Consider the following 17,746-nt stretch of genomic DNA (forward strand, 5'->3'; position numbering starts at 1 on the left):
TCTTGTCTCTGGCCTTGTTGTTTCTTACGGCACTTTTGCAAACCCAAATTTCTAATTAGGAAGAACTCCTTGGATCAGAAAATTTCATATTATTTATGCATAAAAATGAAAATGTTGTTTACCATTTCCATGGAAACAAATCAAATTTCTTGACCTGTAAGATTTTTACAATAACTTATTGTTTAACATTTTCTTAGTAACAATTCACAGGATAATTTCAGTTAAAAAAAGTAACTTCTTGCACCATGTGCTGGAACAATCATGGTGAAATCTGACTTGCCATGTAGCCAGAAAATTAAAAGGTACAGCAGTTCCCAGCTTTCAAAGCTTTCTCAGAGTCATCATCAGGAAGGAGAACATGCAGATTGAGAGAGGAAGGAAGCATCTGCTTGATATTTGACTGATTCTACTGCTAGGTGTTCACAATCGCCCAGCGTGTGCTGCCATCCAGTGGTCTATCCACACCAGAAATTCTTGTGCTGCCAGTTAATCTGTCCCATCTCTTGAGTACAACTGTTAATATATGATTGAGTAAACATCGGTTTTCCCCCAATAGCATAGTGTCACCTTGTATGTCTGTCTTTTGTGTTTTGGATCTCAACCAGCGTTATTTGTAACAGTTGAAATAGAAGTAGAAACATAATGTAAATACAGACTCATCCTAAAAATTCAAGGTAGTTAGCGTTGCAGATGATCTAATAGAGCTTGCTTGCTTGTAGTCCCAGAAAATGTAGACTTCAGAAACAAGCAGTGATGGAATTTTGTAAATGTACTACTCAAATGATCTCATGAATGTGCGAATTACTCACAATAGCAATATAACACGTCTTTGAAAAATATTCAAAAAACACAAAAAATGGTACTTACGTTTTATGAGTATGTTATTTGCAAAACGACGTTTCAAGAATCTACTGTTCTCTTCTTCAGGTCCAAAACTTCGACTACAAAATTATCATCAAATGATCGTTTCTTATGATCATAAGTGCATTCATAATATTAATAAGTGTACATATTTTGTGCTTTATTCTTGGTGATTCATTTTTACCTTTTCCTTTTTTCAGGCGTTCCAGTCAACAAATATACAATGTTACATTATTTTTCTTATTCTTCATGTCATTATATGGCTTGCTTGGCGTTCAGTTTTTCGGGGAACTTAAAAATCATTGTGTTTTGAATGAGACAGGTCCTGCAGAGTAAGTGTTTACTGTTTTTTATTTGGTGTATCTATTGGATACATTACAGATCCCTTCTTTCTGTTGATGAGGACGTTGTATTGTATTTCAGTTTGATTATAATTATTTGACACAGCTTTTCCACCTTTTTGGGTGTAAGGGGTGGCCCTTCCATGTAGTACACCCAATTGTCAACCTCACTTCCATGTAGTACACCCAAATGTCAACCTCACTTCCACATAGGACACCCTGGACTGCATTTTGCAGACTAACGAGGCTCTGGCATCCGGACCTACGGCCAGTATAATCTTCTGTAGGGCTGTGTGTGTTTTGTCCTTATATGTGCTGAGTGCCCCTTTACAGCCTCAGCTTTTAACCCAGGTAAGAATATTTTAGTCCTCAGACACACATCTATTTTAGTTATGGTAAGAGGCTGAGGCTCGTATAATGTGACGCATGCAAAATGGCCTTAGTGCTGACTACGGATGAACGTTATCGGAAATTATCATCACGAGACGATGCAAATTATATTTTTTCCGTATAATGATATTGGTGATATATCTTCTTCATGATATATATCGTCAAATATTGTGATGATATATCCGACACAATATACCTATATCACAGAATATCATGACAATATATCGCCGACACAATATATATTGCCAATTATCGTGACAATATATCGCAAACACAATATATATTGCTAAATATCATGATGATATATCGCCAACACGATATATATGGCACATGTAACTTTGGTGTGAAATCTACCATAGGCTACCAGAGGGTAAGAGACCACTGGTGTTGACTGGTGCAAGTGTATAGTTGAGCTGCCAGTTTTAAAATGACAAATGGCATTTTGAAACTTCCTCAATTAACATTGCAGCCTTGCGGATGTTTTGTCAATAATAGCTGCTGTAAACAAGGTAAAGTGCTCCCCTGTGCTTAGCACCACACCATGAAGGCGTATAGGGGGTGTGGGGGTAACGCCCCACACTTTCTTGATCCGGTCGTGAGTGGGGTAGATGTGATCAGCATCACGCCCCTGACTGCCTTTAACCCCCCCCCCCAGGGTTTCCCCCAGATATCCATGTCATTCGATGCTGGGTGGGTGCCGGGGCCGCTTCCAACGTTTGAAAAGTTCCTGGATTTGAACCGGAAGGGGATTCAACTCGGGACCTTTAGCATGGCAGTCAGACACGTTACCGACTGAGCCACCATGGCCACTTAATAATAGCTGCTGTATACAATCTATTCTATAATGATAGACAGATTTCTGATGTTTTCACATGACTTGCTCTCATGGTTTGATAGCTTACAAACAGTATTCACATAGGCGCATTCGAATTTTGCAAGTATGTGTTTTTGATACCAAGAAAATAGTACTCACTTTTTACGTGAAACTGTTTTATTTGTAGTTGTATTAATTTCAGTGGTCAATGCCACCATCCTCATTGGAACTTGTTGCGCTGTTGCTTGGCATGCTTCTATTGTTCTTAGTTTCCTGGCACCGTTAAGTGTGCTGTTGTCAACCGTCTGTCTGTGTCCGTGTCGTCTGCTATTCCCCAGCGTTAACTATTGTAGTAGATCCAAGTGTGGTGTGCCTGTCTGCTTTCGATGTTTAGCTCATGCAGGAAGTGCATTATGGTTTGCATTTCCTTGATTTTGGTGTCTATGAGAGACTGCGCTGTGTACTTGACATGTACCTTTTGGATTTTATGGCTATTGTATTTGATGTGCTTAGCAAGACCAGTAGCGGGTTGAGCTTTTTTGCATTAGATAGGTAGTGTGGGATTCTTTCATTGATGGATCTGATGGACCCATTACTGGTCTTGCTAAGTACATCAAATACAATAGCCATAAAATCCAGAAGATACGTGTCAAGCACACAGCGCACTCTCTCATAGACACCAAAATCAAGGAAACTCAAACCATACTGCACTTCCTGCATGAGCTAAACATCGAAAGCGGACAGGCACACCACACTTGGATTCCCCTACTACAATAGTTAACGCCGGGGAATAGCAGACAACACGGACGCAGATGGACAGTTGACAACAGGGAACTAAGAACAATAGAAGCATGCCAAGCAACAGTGCAACAAGTTCCAACGAGGATGGTGGCAGTGGCCACTAAAATTAATAGAACTACAAATAAAACAGTTTCACGGAAAAAGCGAGTACTATTTTCTTGGTATTTATCTACTACCACGTCTCATTTATTATACAGTATGTGTTTTGATTTAAAACATACATTGAGAAAAGTACAAGTATTTATTTGGATTATAACACCATTAAGCCTTGTTTCCATGATAATCAAAAACTCAATATGCTGATGAAGGCAGAATTTATTTTATTATAAAACATCAAACTAAACATTACGTTTCAACCTTGTATTTGGTACAGAGTCTGAAGAAGACCTTGCTAGAAGGTTGAAACGTAATGTTTAGTTTTATGTTTTATAATAAAATAAATTCTGCCTTGGTCAGCATATTGAGTTTTTGTTTATTTGGATGTGTTTTTCACTTTACCAGTCATGACTTCTATTGCTTGTATTCGTTATTCCTGACTAATGAGTTGTAAATTTTGTTTCAGCCGTATAACAATTAATAATCTTGCTATCCCTGATACATTTTGCTCAATCGAGTCTGATTCGGGTTACCAGTGTCCCCCTAGAATGAGATGCCTAAAACTTGATTTGCCGAGATACAACATGGGATTCAATGGTTTTGATGAATTTGGTAAGTGTCAGTTCATGACGAAATATATGAACTTTTGAAAAGTAAAATCTCCTGGGATAGGAGGTGCATATTTGCCTTAGTTTCATTCAGTCTTTTATGAGGAAATTAGAAACTGAACAATGGTACAACTAGAGATTGGCATTGTACAGTGGGGAGTAAATTGCTGTTACGGACTTTTTGAAAATCATACTGAATTTCCTTAAACGTATGCCCTACTGTGAAAAACAACCTTGCAAGGTTAATATGTACCGGGCATGCCTGTCAAACAGGAATATAAATTATCTAGATTTTTAGAGTGTTCTCTAGTGTTTCCATAATGATGCAATTTTCTCGTGACTGTACAATGCTTGCTTGTAGTTTCAGCCTTGTAATGTGTACTCGGTAATCTCTACACTAGTGCCAAATCTGTTCCCTTGAAAAATATGTAAACTGCATACTTCCCCGTGTTTCAAACATGCATCACTAGAACCACTGCTTTCAAACCAAAGATACAGTCACGGACACTTCTGAGTTGTAACAACTCTATTGATTTTCAATAGGATCATTACAACCCAGAATTGTCCATGACTGTTCAAATATGGTGGTCAATCAGTACTATTGTACATCTGTGAACTTTTTCTTACGAATAATCTGGGTTACAATACAGTGATTTATATTGTTAAGGGTATCAGGGACGTCGGAACCGAGGGGGCGTGGACTTGCCCCCCTACTCATCATCAAGGAGGGGTGGGCAAAATAGTATCCCCCCCCCCCCGGTCGCAGGCTAAAAATGAGACTATATTTTTCCAACTTGTGTTTCGTTTTGTTAAAATTGGAATAAATATTTTTGCACTAGTTAAATGAACGTGGACTCAAGTTTCGATACCAGTAAGAAGTACGTGACAGAAAGATCCATGTGCAGATAAGAATCGCAGCCACATCTCCGCAAATAGTTGGAATTATCCCCTTAGAAATTTGCCGCTTCGATTTTACGGACAGATGGGGTCGATGTGAAACAATAAACCCCACATACTTCGATGGGAAGGGGGCAGAGAGGAGCCTCATTTTGGGCCTCCCCCATGGCGCAGTGGTAGCGTCATTGCCTTGTAATCGAGGGGTCCCGGGTTCGATACCCGGTGGAGGCACAAGTGGTTCGGATCCCACTTTAAACTGTAGGTCCAGTCCCGATTAGCCTTACTGTGCATAAAGTGGACTTAAAACAGCAACTCAAACCAAGGAGCCTCATTTTAAATCTCTTCTTTCCATCTGCAACTATCTTCCATGGATGCAAGGGCTCCGAACCAGGGAGGCAGGTGGATCTTGAGCCTTCTAGATAAAAAGGTGAAGGTGGGAAGAAATTCGAGATGAATGCGAGACGACGTGGTGGTCTAGTGGGTAGGGCATGCAACTGCCACGCAGGGACTCGGGTTTGATTTCTGTGGTGGGTGATCTAAGGTCGAAATATTTCCGGCCTTATCCCCGCAAAAAGTGGCTCCTGGGCTCACCCAGCCTAAAATGAATGGGTACCTGGGGGCAACCCTGGGGGTAAATGCAGCCAGAGCATGCTGCTGATCACATCACCTTCAAAATATCCGAGATCGAAAAAGTGTGGGGCCCTACCCCCACATCCCTTAATGTGCCTACATGGCACTGTGCTATTAGCACGGGTTAAAAAACAAAATCACATGTGAACATAAGAATGAATGGCGTTACCTCTCTCTGAGGTCTAAAATTAAGCCATCAGCCCTGAACAAGACATTTAAAACAAACAGTAAACTTTTAATAAATCTAAATGGCCAAGAAATGAAAATTCCTCCCTTGGTTGTTTCGCCTCTTCACACAAGTGCTATCAGTATTGCTTGATGTTAAGAAGCCACAGAGGACGGGCAAGATTGTCTTTTCGCTCCCTCTCTCCCCAGTCACACCCTAAAAAATGAGACTACATGTATTTCAACTTATCTTGGTTGTGAAGAATATTTGGAAAAATAGTTTTGCACTAGATTTGTGAACGTGCACTCAAGAAGCAGTTAGGTCTCTGCAAATCAAGTATCCCCCTAGGAATTCGCTGCTTCTGTTACCAGTTTTGCTTTGAAGCCTGCCAGGTTTTGTACCTACAAGTGCACTTGCATATAACAATGCACCGGGGAGGGGCACAGAGGACAGCTTAACTTTAAATCTTCTGGTGCACTTTCCGAACACGAGCTTTCCTTAGAGACCCCTTGCTGTCAAAAAGTTCATCGGCCATGAGAAAAGGTGCACCTTGTAAGTTCTTGGAAATTCAAGCCTAGGCTAATATCCCCTTCCCTTTCCAAATTTAGACTTGGTCAGAGTAGAATAACTGCAGAAGGCATGTTTCGGCATTTACTCTGCAAATTGTAGTGATGAGTTTGAATTTCCTTCCACACCAAGTGATATAACTGTGCATATATAGTTTATATACATTTAAATCATTTGCAGAAAGTAGACCGACTGCAAGATCGCGCATCAGTGCACTGCAATTAGTCGCCTGATATAGAATCAAGAGATTGGTAAGTTTTACTTCTCTCATTACGTTTTCTTTACTAATTTATATTTTCTGTGTGAAAGGACATAAAAAGACGAGACTAGAGACACAAGTATCGTTCCGATACACCATCAGTTCTCTGTCCTTTCGGGCTTTAACGCTGCAAACTTTGGAATGTATGAACCACCTCCTCTCGGGGGAAGGGAGGAACTTTTATTTCTTGGTCATTTAGATTTATTAAAAGTTTACCGTTTTATTTTTAACGTCATGTTTAGGTGGCTTAGTTTTAGACCTCAGAGAGAGGTAACACCATTCATTCTTATGTACACGGGGGATTTATTTTTATGTTGGGAGGTTAGTTTTAGGTGGCAAGATCGAGGCATGATCGATATCTTAGACTTCTCGGGGTTGGAAGGTAGTTGGGTGGGGAGGATCGCCTTCAGTCTTAAGTTCTTCTCTCAAATCTGAAACATCTAAGACGGTGCCGGGCCATTGATCTGAAAAGACATGTAAAGCCCAGACTGATTTAATTCAAACGCAATACCAAGTACCTAGCTGCTACGATAATTACAGATCAAAATAACTAATTTTAAAGAAGTAGCGTGGCGACTTGCCCATATTTGACACCTTGGCCCTCTCCAAACATACATTATAGTTGAAAGCCTTCGTTGCAAAACTTAGCCTAAAAATACTCTAAAATTAGTGATAGTTTCATTTCTTAATCTTAATCTCTGAATAGCAGTCTTGGATTTGAAAATATCTGAAAATATCAGTTAAAGGTGAAAGAATCGTTTTGTTACGCTATTTTAGAATCGGAAATATTTTATATGTTCAAATATGAAAAATATAGCACTTGCCAATAATAAAAGATACCATATTGCTCCAATCTCATTGACTGCCTTCGCGATCAGCCAAAAATGGTAGAAAAGTGAAGTAAAATCTATAATTAAATTATTTCCTTTTAACTCCTTCATTCATGTAATTCTTCTTTAGTATGCGACGTTTTTGTTAAAATTATACTAAAATTTATAAAATGATGAAATGGTAAATGAGAAGACGGCCACGGGCAACTTTCTTTTTAACACATCGATCAGAAAGCTTCAGAAACATGGATTTCCTTAAGTAGTGCATTTTTAGTTATGTTACTAATCATTAAAGGAATTCCTCAATACCATCATGTTTAACTGCATGCGAAGATCGAGTACCAGGCAGGGGTGGAAATTTGCTGTAATTATCGTAAGACCTAAAATTCCAGTTTTCAAGTATAAAGTTCCGTTTAATGGAATTATAAGTAATAAAATATTCCGTAATAGAGGTCTCTGGGCCTTTTATTATCTCTTATGAGGCTTCAGCACTGTGGATATTCATATATTCAATAAGTATATTTATTTTTATATATATATATGGGGATGAGATTGTAAGAAAACTGGTTGATAGATTTGAAAACCTGTCCCCCCCTCACTCCAAAATAAGTTCCGACATCCCTGAAGGGTATGTAACTATTGTTAGTAATATTATATGATACTGGATTTCTGCTCTGTATCAGTATGGTTATTAATGGGGGTAAATGTTACATCGATATTTTTTTGGTATCTAAAAATTTCATGTAAATTCTCCATTATATTAAAATGTGCTTTATTTATTTCAATATATATATATATTCATACACTGTTCATAGAGTCCAGAACATTACAATTGTGCTTATAGTCTTTTATTTATAAAATATGCTGTTTAAATAAACTATGTGTTCAGATAAGTGGAGTGAATGTATGTATTTTAATGGAGTGTTACACTACTCAAGTAGTAAATTTTATGAGAAATTATATTTCATGATCACAGTAATATGGTGGACATACCTGTACAGTCCTGAGGTTCATTTAAAATTCCAACCAGTTATTCATCATCCAAATACAACCAGCTTGATGGCCGGGTAAGTGGTCACCTTTAAGTCTTGCCACTAAAGTTCTCAGGTTCGAGTCCCTGCTTGGCAATGTCTCTTCATCAGTTTCATACAATAATCACTTAACCTCATCATTTAGCCAAAACTGGCAGAAAAGTGACATAATATAACACAAAAACAACCATCCAAATACCCAAGTAAAATGGACTATTCCTTTCAAAACATATACCAGGGCATTTAGAATGATTTTAGTGTGTTTTGCAGCTCACCAAAATTAATTATAAATATTATTTAAATATTAAGTAAGAGTTTCCAACACAAGGATTTGGTTTTGAAACTAATTTCTTGTGTTTTTTCTTTCAGCTACCAGTGTGTTTACTGTCTACCAAGCAGCATCCCAAGAAGGATGGGTGTTCATTATGTACCGAGCCATTGATAGTCTTCCTGGGTGGAGGGCTGCTTTCTATTTCAGTACTATGATATTTTTCCTAGCCTGGCTAGTCAAGAATGTTTTCATTGCTGTTATTACAGAAACGTTTAATGAAATTAGGGTGCAGTTCTACCAGATGTGGGGTGTACGTGGACATATAACGAGCCGTTCGACATCACAGGTATGTAAAAACTAATGGCATTCTAGCATCTACTCTTTTCCTTTTGTTTAATAGAAAAGAGTTTCATTTTTGACTTTCAATTAAATATTTCATAAATGTTCACAAATACTGCATAAAGAACCTAAACATTTACATGTTTACTTTATATTTGTACTTTTGTTTTGTTGTTTAACATTGCTCTCTGCCATGGGCATTGGGAGGGGGGTCGAACAGGTTGGTGGACCCCCCCCCCCATGGAAATTGACTTTTTTCATTTAAAGATACAAGAAAGCCGAAAGTTTGTTACTCTTATTGTTAAGAACAGAAATAAAGTTCATTATGTTTGTATTCGAACAGAATAATGAAAGTAAAAATGCATTGGATCGAAAACATTGAGTGAAAAATACAGGAGTAAGGTTATATTGCACCATTTCATCCAAAGAACAAATGGTTCCACAGTTTTCAAAATTCTAATAATTACAGTTGTAGGTGAAAGGTCACACAACAAACTTTATGAAAAAGAAAATTCCCCTAACATTTAAAGCCTTTCTTGAACGAGACGTGCAGTTAATATCAAAATTCACTTCAAATACTAACTGCATAAAATGCAATAGAAATAATGGAAAATAGTTGTGCTGGTATTCACTCATTTAGTTTATTGAGTCTCTCCATTTACATAATAATAATAATTATTATTCCGAATAAAATTTATTTTCGTTAGTTTATAATATGTATTTGTATTATTATATAATAACATTTATAACCGTGGTAATAATACTTATTATTTTTATACTATTGAACTTTTATCATTTGCCTGACCCCCCCTGCAAAAATTTCTGGCGACGCCCATGCTCTGTCACTTTTGGCTAATCATGACAATGAGTTTGAGTAATTCTCTGATAATGCTAGTGACAATGTTCTATATTAGCAAGCAATATTAATTGTAAATATCCATTGTCCATTGTATAGTTTAAAGTACTAGACAATAGATATTGTCCAATTAATATTGCATGCTGATTAGGATGAGTGATGATAAATGAAATTGATGAAGAGGGCACTCGCAAAGAATACCCATGCTCAGGTCAGGAATTAAACCTGGAAACTTAGTTGGGTAGATTGAAAGTCAACCACTTAATATGTTTGATCACCAAGCCAGCATATTTACTTCATAAAACCACCATGTATAAAATATGTATTTATATTCATGCCAGTAATCACAAAATGGCAGGATTGTGCAGGAGGTTATGGACTATGATCTGGAAACAAATATTGGTAATTTTACCAATAAATGAATACACTAATACACCTACAGTATATTGGCAAATAAGGTACCACTTAATCATTCCCATTCCTGTTACATATAAAAGACAGTGTAAGTAAAACTCGAAGAAAGAAAGAAAAACAGGAGAGGAAAAAGACAAAGAAAAATCAAACCATCTGGTACCCTGCCCATGGACGTCCGCAGGATTTTTTCCAGGGAGGGGCAAGCAAGGTAATTTTTTCCAGGAGGGCAAAGGAGGCATATTTTCCCCATAATAGTGATTCACCCTCAAAAAACGCTGCTTTAGTCTGAAATTATCATGTTCCTTCAACACCCTTATAATAATTAACATAAATTACTGTGACTGAAATGAAATAATGTATGAAATATATACTTTTTAAGTGGACCTTCATTTTCCAGGGGGGTGCAGCCCCCCTTGCCCCTCCTTCCGGATGTCTATGACCCTGCCTAACATCAGATTTAACATCCCTGATAAAATTACTACTACTAAATATGTGCCAGAAATACCATTAAAAGTTAATGTAATAATCACTTTTATTATTTATTTATACTTCTTTGTATTTCAGATATTGACTGGCAATGATTCAGGCTGGAAGTTAGTGACTGTAGATGAAAACAAGCATGGAGGTCTGGCTCCAAAGTTTTGCCATCAGATACTTCGGTCAGCATCGTTTAGGCTTTTAGTAATGGCTGTTATTCTTGCTAATGGGGTAGTTACAGCTACAATGCATTTTAAGCATGATGGTAGACCACGAGAAGTGTTTTCTGAAAAATATTATTATATTGAGGTATGTAACAAATGCACTACATTTAAAGTGATTTGTTATTTTTTCTTAATCTTTTGATTGTGTGGAAGAACTATCACCTATCAAAGCTTTTTGGGGGTTTCACTAGTTGTTTGTAACAGTAAAAATAAGTTTTTAGATATGAAGATAAGCCTTAAGATAATGCATTCTGGGACGCTCCATGTGATGGGAAGGCCAATTTGAACAATAACTTGGAGACTTGGATTGGTTGTAGTAAAAATTACAATAGGAGGAAACGTCAGTTCATAGGGCACAAGGAGTTACGAAACAGCTGGTAATGCTAGTAGTTTTGAAAGATGACAATATGTGGTAGTACATCGATAAGTATGCTAGATTAGGGTTAGCACTGGCCTGAAATCATAGAAAATCAGGGAAATCAACCTGTGACTAGAAGTCTTGGAAAGTCAGGAAATTTGATAATACACCCTAAAACCAGGCCCGTAGCTAGAGTTGATCTCCAGGGGGCTCACAGGTCAAGGGGCTTTGTAAACCAATTCCATTTTTAAAAACTTAACAGTATTAAATGGAGGTAAATTATGTGTGGGGGGAGGGGTCATTACGTTACATAAAATTTATAAATATCACACAAATGCTACATTTTTCTACATCTCTTAAAATATCTCTTCAAGTGTTAATTTACTGGTACTGAAATCATCCCTTACACACTCCATACTGCTTTAGATGATACAGATATATATATCACACAGTACATTCCACCCCCGGCTGAAGCAATTAACTCCCCTTCCCAAAACTTGGGAGCTTTTGACCTTTGATGCAGATGTGAAAGAAATTTGCATGATGACAGTCACAGATCTCTGTATAAAATGGAGGCCACAACAGGGGCAACGAAAGTACAGATAAAGAAGCTCCCACATGAAAGAACTTGCAAAGTCTAGATAATCTTCTAAATACTTGCAGCTACTTAGACTTCAGCTCATAAACAAGATGAGCGAATGTAATAGCTGCTGTTCATGTTCTGTGGATATATCCTTAAAGTTGTGAGCTGTCTAAATTTCACTCTTCACTGCAAACAAATTATACAAAATAGTTTTACCTAATGTCAAGGGGGCCGATGACAGTGCCAGGGGGCGCTGATGACAGTTCCAGGGGTGCTTTAGGCCCTCTGGCCCCTGCCTGGCTAAAACCTGTCAGGGAAAATCAAGTGTCAGGATTTAGCAATGAAAATAATGTCCATTTTTATCTTAAGCCTGTTTGATAAAGATATTCAACATAAAATATTTTATAGATTTTTTTTGTTCATTTATTGTAAACAGTGTTGTGTTAACTTGATTCTCCTGAATAGCATGTGCAGTTGAACCCTTAAAACTTATTTATTAGTCTGTTAAAGTGCCACAGGATGATTTAGAAGTTAATTTTAAAATTACCTGGATAATTGGTAAATTTTAAAGAATTTGTATTGCCAAAATAATAAGTTGACCAATGACAAGCTACTTGGCATATCTTGATCTTCAACAGACTTCAGCTAATTTAGATTGGTGAGAATTATATTGAGAAATAAGGGGATATATATTTCACTAAAAAAAACTATACTTTTTTTCTTTGGAGTGACTAAAACTATTACTCAGTGTGTCGACATAATTTCACATGTGTCTTTTTCAAGAGTTACATGAGTTTGAGTTTCATTTTGTTAAGTCCACTTTAGCTGGCCCCCGTGGTGGAGTGGTAAGCACATCGTGCTACGACACCAGGGGTCCTGGGTTTGAATCCCAGCCTGGACATGGATGTTTGTGAGTGTCCATTCATCAATTTCATCATATCATCACTCATCCTGATATTTGCAAATTAGCCAAAAGTGGCACAAAAAGTGAAGTAAAATAAAGCAAATCAATCAATCATGAAGACCACTTTATGCACAGATAGGCTAATTGGGACTGGACCTATGTTTAAAACAGGATACAAACCACTAATTGCTTCCTGCAGGTATCAAACCCTGACTACCTGATTTCTAGGCCATCAAGGAGAATTCAAGAGTTACATAAGCAATGAAGTGCAAATAATCATCAACAAAGGCATAACAATGAAATAATAACAGTTACATTTTCAAGTTGCCAGTTAACCATAAATGTCCAGATGCTTTTTACATTGTTGCTTTTGAATTTACTTCACATTTCAATTACTGACAACTAGAATCACCTATTCTACCTTCCATTTTATTTTAGGGATGGAAGTGATGTATATTAAGCTTTTTTAACTATTTTTCTTTTAATGTATATATCATTTTTTTCAACTATTCCTCAAAGTGGCGATACATCAAGCCTCAACAATGTTTCTTTTTCAGTCGCCTTTGAATTTTTAAAACTTTTATGTTTTTGATTGTGTGTCCTTCATCTAGTACTGTGACTACAGACATTCTGCAAACATTTTAGGGTATGTATCAATTGTAGCAAATTTTTATAGTTATATTTGACATTTTTACTGACTTCCCTTTGCATATAGAAATATATTCTAATTGAATGATGCAGTTGAAATTTGTACAGAAATTATTTTCAAACTTAGTGAGTAGAGTATAGTATATTGTCTGCATGTAGTCTGAGAAGATTTTTAAAGACTAATTGGAATTTATTTAATTGCAATAACAGTCTTTCTCTGCAATTTCTTTTCAGATTGGTTTTACTATATTTTTGGATATGGAAGCCTTATTTAAGATTTGGTGTTTGGGTTTTAGAGGATATTTCAAACACTCCATTCATAAATTTGAGCTTTTGCTTGCAGTTGGAACTACATTACATATTCTTCCACAGCTGTATCTGTCTGGATTTACATATTTTCAGGTTAGTTTTATGGTGTTTTTATATGCATGCATGTATGTATGTGCATTAAGAAAGATAAAGGTAAACCTTCCTCTCCCATATTATTGAGCGGGCCTCCCCCATGGCGCAGTGGTAGCGTCATTGCCTTGTAATCAAGGGGTCCCGGGTTCGATAACCGGTGGAGGCACAAGTGGTTCGGATCCCACTTTAAACTGTAGGTCCAGTCCCGATTAGCCTTACTGTGCATAAAGTGGACTTAAAAACACCAATTCAACATTCAACACCATATTATTGAGTGAGCTCCAGAGCTATCTTGTGTAGGGATATGGTCTGAGAAATTCCCACCTAAGATCGTTCACCCCTACATTGAGCCAGTGTCTCCTGGATGCCCTTCCGACTGGACCGCCATGACTACACCTTGCACTTAGGTGTTGTGAGTTTTCAGACATGTTTGATAGCATGAAGTACACATGTTCTGTAGAATGGGATGTTAAGGAAGGTGTACACATGCTTAAAAGCATAAACAAACTATCTCAACAACAATTTGGGCCTCCCCGATGGCATATAGGTAACGTGTCGCCTTGTAATCAAGGGGTTCCAGGTTCAACACCCAGTTGAGGCACATTGCACATTGGTTCGAATCCCACTTTAAACTGTAGGTCATCCTGATTAGTCTATCTGTGCATAAAGTGGACTTAAAACAACAACTCAAATCAACGACAATTTATGTGGAAATCCTTATTTATCATGGTATAACACAGTCAAACTTAAAAACCCATCTCCCTCAGCCATAAATTTCAACAAACAAGACCTTACCAATACTGTAAGACCACGACGACATTTTCGGCAGACACAGTGAGTATCGCCAGTGGAACCTCAACCGCGTCCCCTTCTCCATCTCTCGACCAGCCTTGGTGATGATTCCGAGATGGAATCGAAAGCTTGGACAAACTCTTAAAGTGTCTTTTATCATGATGTCTGTGTGTTTTGTGTTATTTTTAACAAGTTTATAATATGTTGTTGAAAGTTTATGATTATTAAATTTACGTTTGTTTTAGGTGTTACGGATTGTACGGCTCATAAAAGCTTCACCAATGTTAGAAGATTTTGTTTATAAAATATTTGGTCCAGGAAAGAAGCTGGGGAGCCTTATCATTTTCACCATGTGCTTGTTGATTATATCCTCCAGTATTTCCATGCAATTATTCTGCTTTATGGAAAACTTTACGAAGTTTGAAAGTTTCCCAGAGGTTAGTATTAACTTGGTTTAATAATTGTGTTTTACGGTAGTTGATTTCAATAGATTAGTAGTGCTTTACTCTCTGTTACTTTTTTGTTCAGATTTTGTCACTATTAATTGTCGATAACACTTAGCCATGTTTTTTTGACTAGTGCCTGAACCAAGTTTACATTCTCTTATCCTCAAGTAACTAAATACAGGGGAATCTCTACTTTAGATTTTTCAGGACCAAGGTGAGAAACTTGCAACATAAAATGCAGGAGAACTTCATAACATTTTGCTCTGTTGGGATTGAATGTATTATTTTAGAACATGTAAAATCTGAGAACTTATACTCTGGATGATGAAGACAATGATGATGTAATTGTTGTAGTGGTATTAAACATTTTGTATGATTACAGTATTAACACATTAATAATTACAGTAGTTACATGTTGCTGCATGTGTCATGATAAATAAAAAAGAAGATTACATGTTGCTGCATGTGTCATGATGAATAAAACAAGATAAACACACCTATAGTGGTAAAATAGTAAATTGAATCGGATATGTTAACATATCAAAAGTACAACCATTAATCTGAACATAATGACAATACTTTGAACATTTTCATTCAAATTTTAAAGCCGTTCACGACTTTGATGTCCTGTGTCTACATTTAACACACAGCTTCATATTTAATATACATTTTTGACCTTCCCGATGGCGTAGTGGTAACGTCGTTGCCTTGTAATCAAGGAGTCCCGGGTTCGATACCTGGTGGAGGCACATGGCACAGTGGTTCGGATCCCACTTTAAACTGTAGGTCCAGTCCCGATTAGCCTTTCTGTGCATAAAGTGGACTGAAAACAACAATTCAATTAATATAAATTTTTAATAAATCTACATTTTAACTGTATTTATAACTACTTTCAGTCTTGCAGTTTCTTCAGTTCCCTATTCCACATGTTTTATTCAGTATTAAAAAAGGGCTAGTTTTGGGTAAGTTTCATCTTAAGAAACTTTCTTATTTGAAAAGACACCTTCACAAAATTTTTATATAGTGTTAAGCGTCAAGAGGTCTCACTGTGGTGCAAATTTTATTTTTCTCTGACCGGGGGAAACCCTTGGGGATAAAGGTGGTCAGGGGCGTGATGCTGATCACATCACCCCCACTCATGACCGAATCAAGAAAGTGTGGGGCATTACCCCCACACCCCCTATACTTTACCTTTTTTTACCTTTACCCACCTGGGTTACAGACCATTAAACTTTTTTTTTTTTAATTTTCAACTTAGTGGAGCTTACATAATATGGTTAAGGTGTGTTATCCCCTTCATGGTATTTTGTGCCTCAAAAGTGAGAAATTATGAAAACCATTTCCATCAGATTCATTGTACTTCGTTTTAAATCTGAGGGGACATTTGTATTATCTGATAAATTGTTGTACATTAATAATAATATATCAGACACTTATCAAGATATATTGGCAGTGTCTAATTATGTACATGAATTTGTATTGTTCTCTTCTATTCCAATGTGTTTCTATGTTCTGTGATGTTGATTTGCATTTATTTTTTGTACATGCAGGCATTCATGTCTATGTTCCAAATTCTGACACAGGAGGCATGGGTGGAGGTCATGGATGAAACAATGCACAGAACTCCAGAAGCAATTGCACCAATTGTTGCAGTGTATTTTATCTTGTATCATCTCTTTGTTACACTTGTAAGTACTTCTAACAGACTATGCATGGATTTTCGATTTTATGTTTTTCGGGTGACCAAGACAAGATACTTTTTTTTATCATTTTTAGAACCATAATGATTTTGTGTATAATGTGGGAAAATATAATATCTGGTAACTTAAAATCAGGGGTTTCATTGCATGCAAGATTTGAAGTTCTTTTAATTTTGCACCAGTTTTGTGTGACAAACTGGGTTTTGTAATTACAATAATTACATAAGATTTATTTTAATATCCTGATGTAATTCTTGAATTCCTAAAACAAAACACTTGGATAATTGATGTTTATATTTGGAGTGAGATACTTACGGACTAATAGTATTCAATGTTTATTGAACTTTAAATTTTAGAATTTTTCAAACTGGAGGATTGGTGGAAATCAGCAATAATATTGGCATTGGTGTTAGTTCATAGTGGTATTGGCTCAGCCTGAAATGAGTCAACAAAAGTAATTTTTCACAAAAAAAAATGAATTAATTAATATATATTTGTCCTCCTCCGTGCCGTGCGGTCGAAGGTGCTGTGCTTTGGGGTGTTCTAGTCCACCTGGGTTCAGTCTGGTTTTTTGGCCTGTGTATAGGATCGGTGGCAACCCACCATCGTGAGGAAATTGGGGAGCTACGAGTGAGTAGCGTAATCCGGTCTCTGAAATCTCCTATAACGGCTGAGGGTTCGATGTGCTGACCCCACGTCACCCCATAACCAGTTGAAGATCTCCACACCTCTAAGTAGGATTGTGGGAGGAGATAGGCCGAGGCCCTTACGGGCTGTAGAGCCACTCGGGAGATAGGCCGAGGCACTTACGGGCTGTAGAGCCACGGGTTATTAAGAAGATTGATTGATTAAGTCCACTTTATGCACAGTAAGGTTAATCGGGACTGGACCTACAGTTTAAAGTGGAATCCGAACCACTATGTGCCTCGGTTATTAAAAAGAGAATACAACCATGTTGTGCTATGAATTTAAATTTCTCAGCCTTCTACTTGTGAATTTTTATTTTCTTGGACCATTTCATTACTATTTAGTTTCATTCAA

The 17,746-nt window shown here is 37.1% G+C and overlaps 1 protein-coding gene across 2 annotated transcripts in view; it reads left to right on the forward strand.

The window, feature by feature from the left end:
* The window catches only part of na (sodium leak channel non-selective protein na), a 120,407-nt gene that overhangs the window by 40,590 nt on the left and 62,071 nt on the right, over nt 1-17,746 (forward strand). Inside the window, exons 6-12 of one of the 2 annotated variants that reach the window (XM_083115503.1) lie at nt 1,062-1,193; nt 3,770-3,915; nt 8,661-8,908; nt 10,736-10,957; nt 13,600-13,767; nt 14,805-14,996; nt 16,556-16,693. In XM_083115503.1, the coding sequence (XP_082971629.1) occupies nt 1,062-1,193; nt 3,770-3,915; nt 8,661-8,908; nt 10,736-10,957; nt 13,600-13,767; nt 14,805-14,996; nt 16,556-16,693 (1,246 nt within the window). The remainder of the gene's footprint in view (nt 1-1,061; nt 1,194-3,769; nt 3,916-8,660; nt 8,909-10,735; nt 10,958-13,599; nt 13,768-14,804; nt 14,997-16,555; nt 16,694-17,746) is intronic. The other variant, XM_083115501.1, reaches the window with a different exon arrangement.

Source organism: Lepisma saccharinum, chromosome 30 (genome assembly GCF_977018435.1).
Source record: "Lepisma saccharinum chromosome 30, izLepSacc3.1, whole genome shotgun sequence".
Lineage (NCBI taxonomy): Eukaryota > Metazoa > Arthropoda > Insecta > Zygentoma > Lepismatidae > Lepisma > Lepisma saccharinum.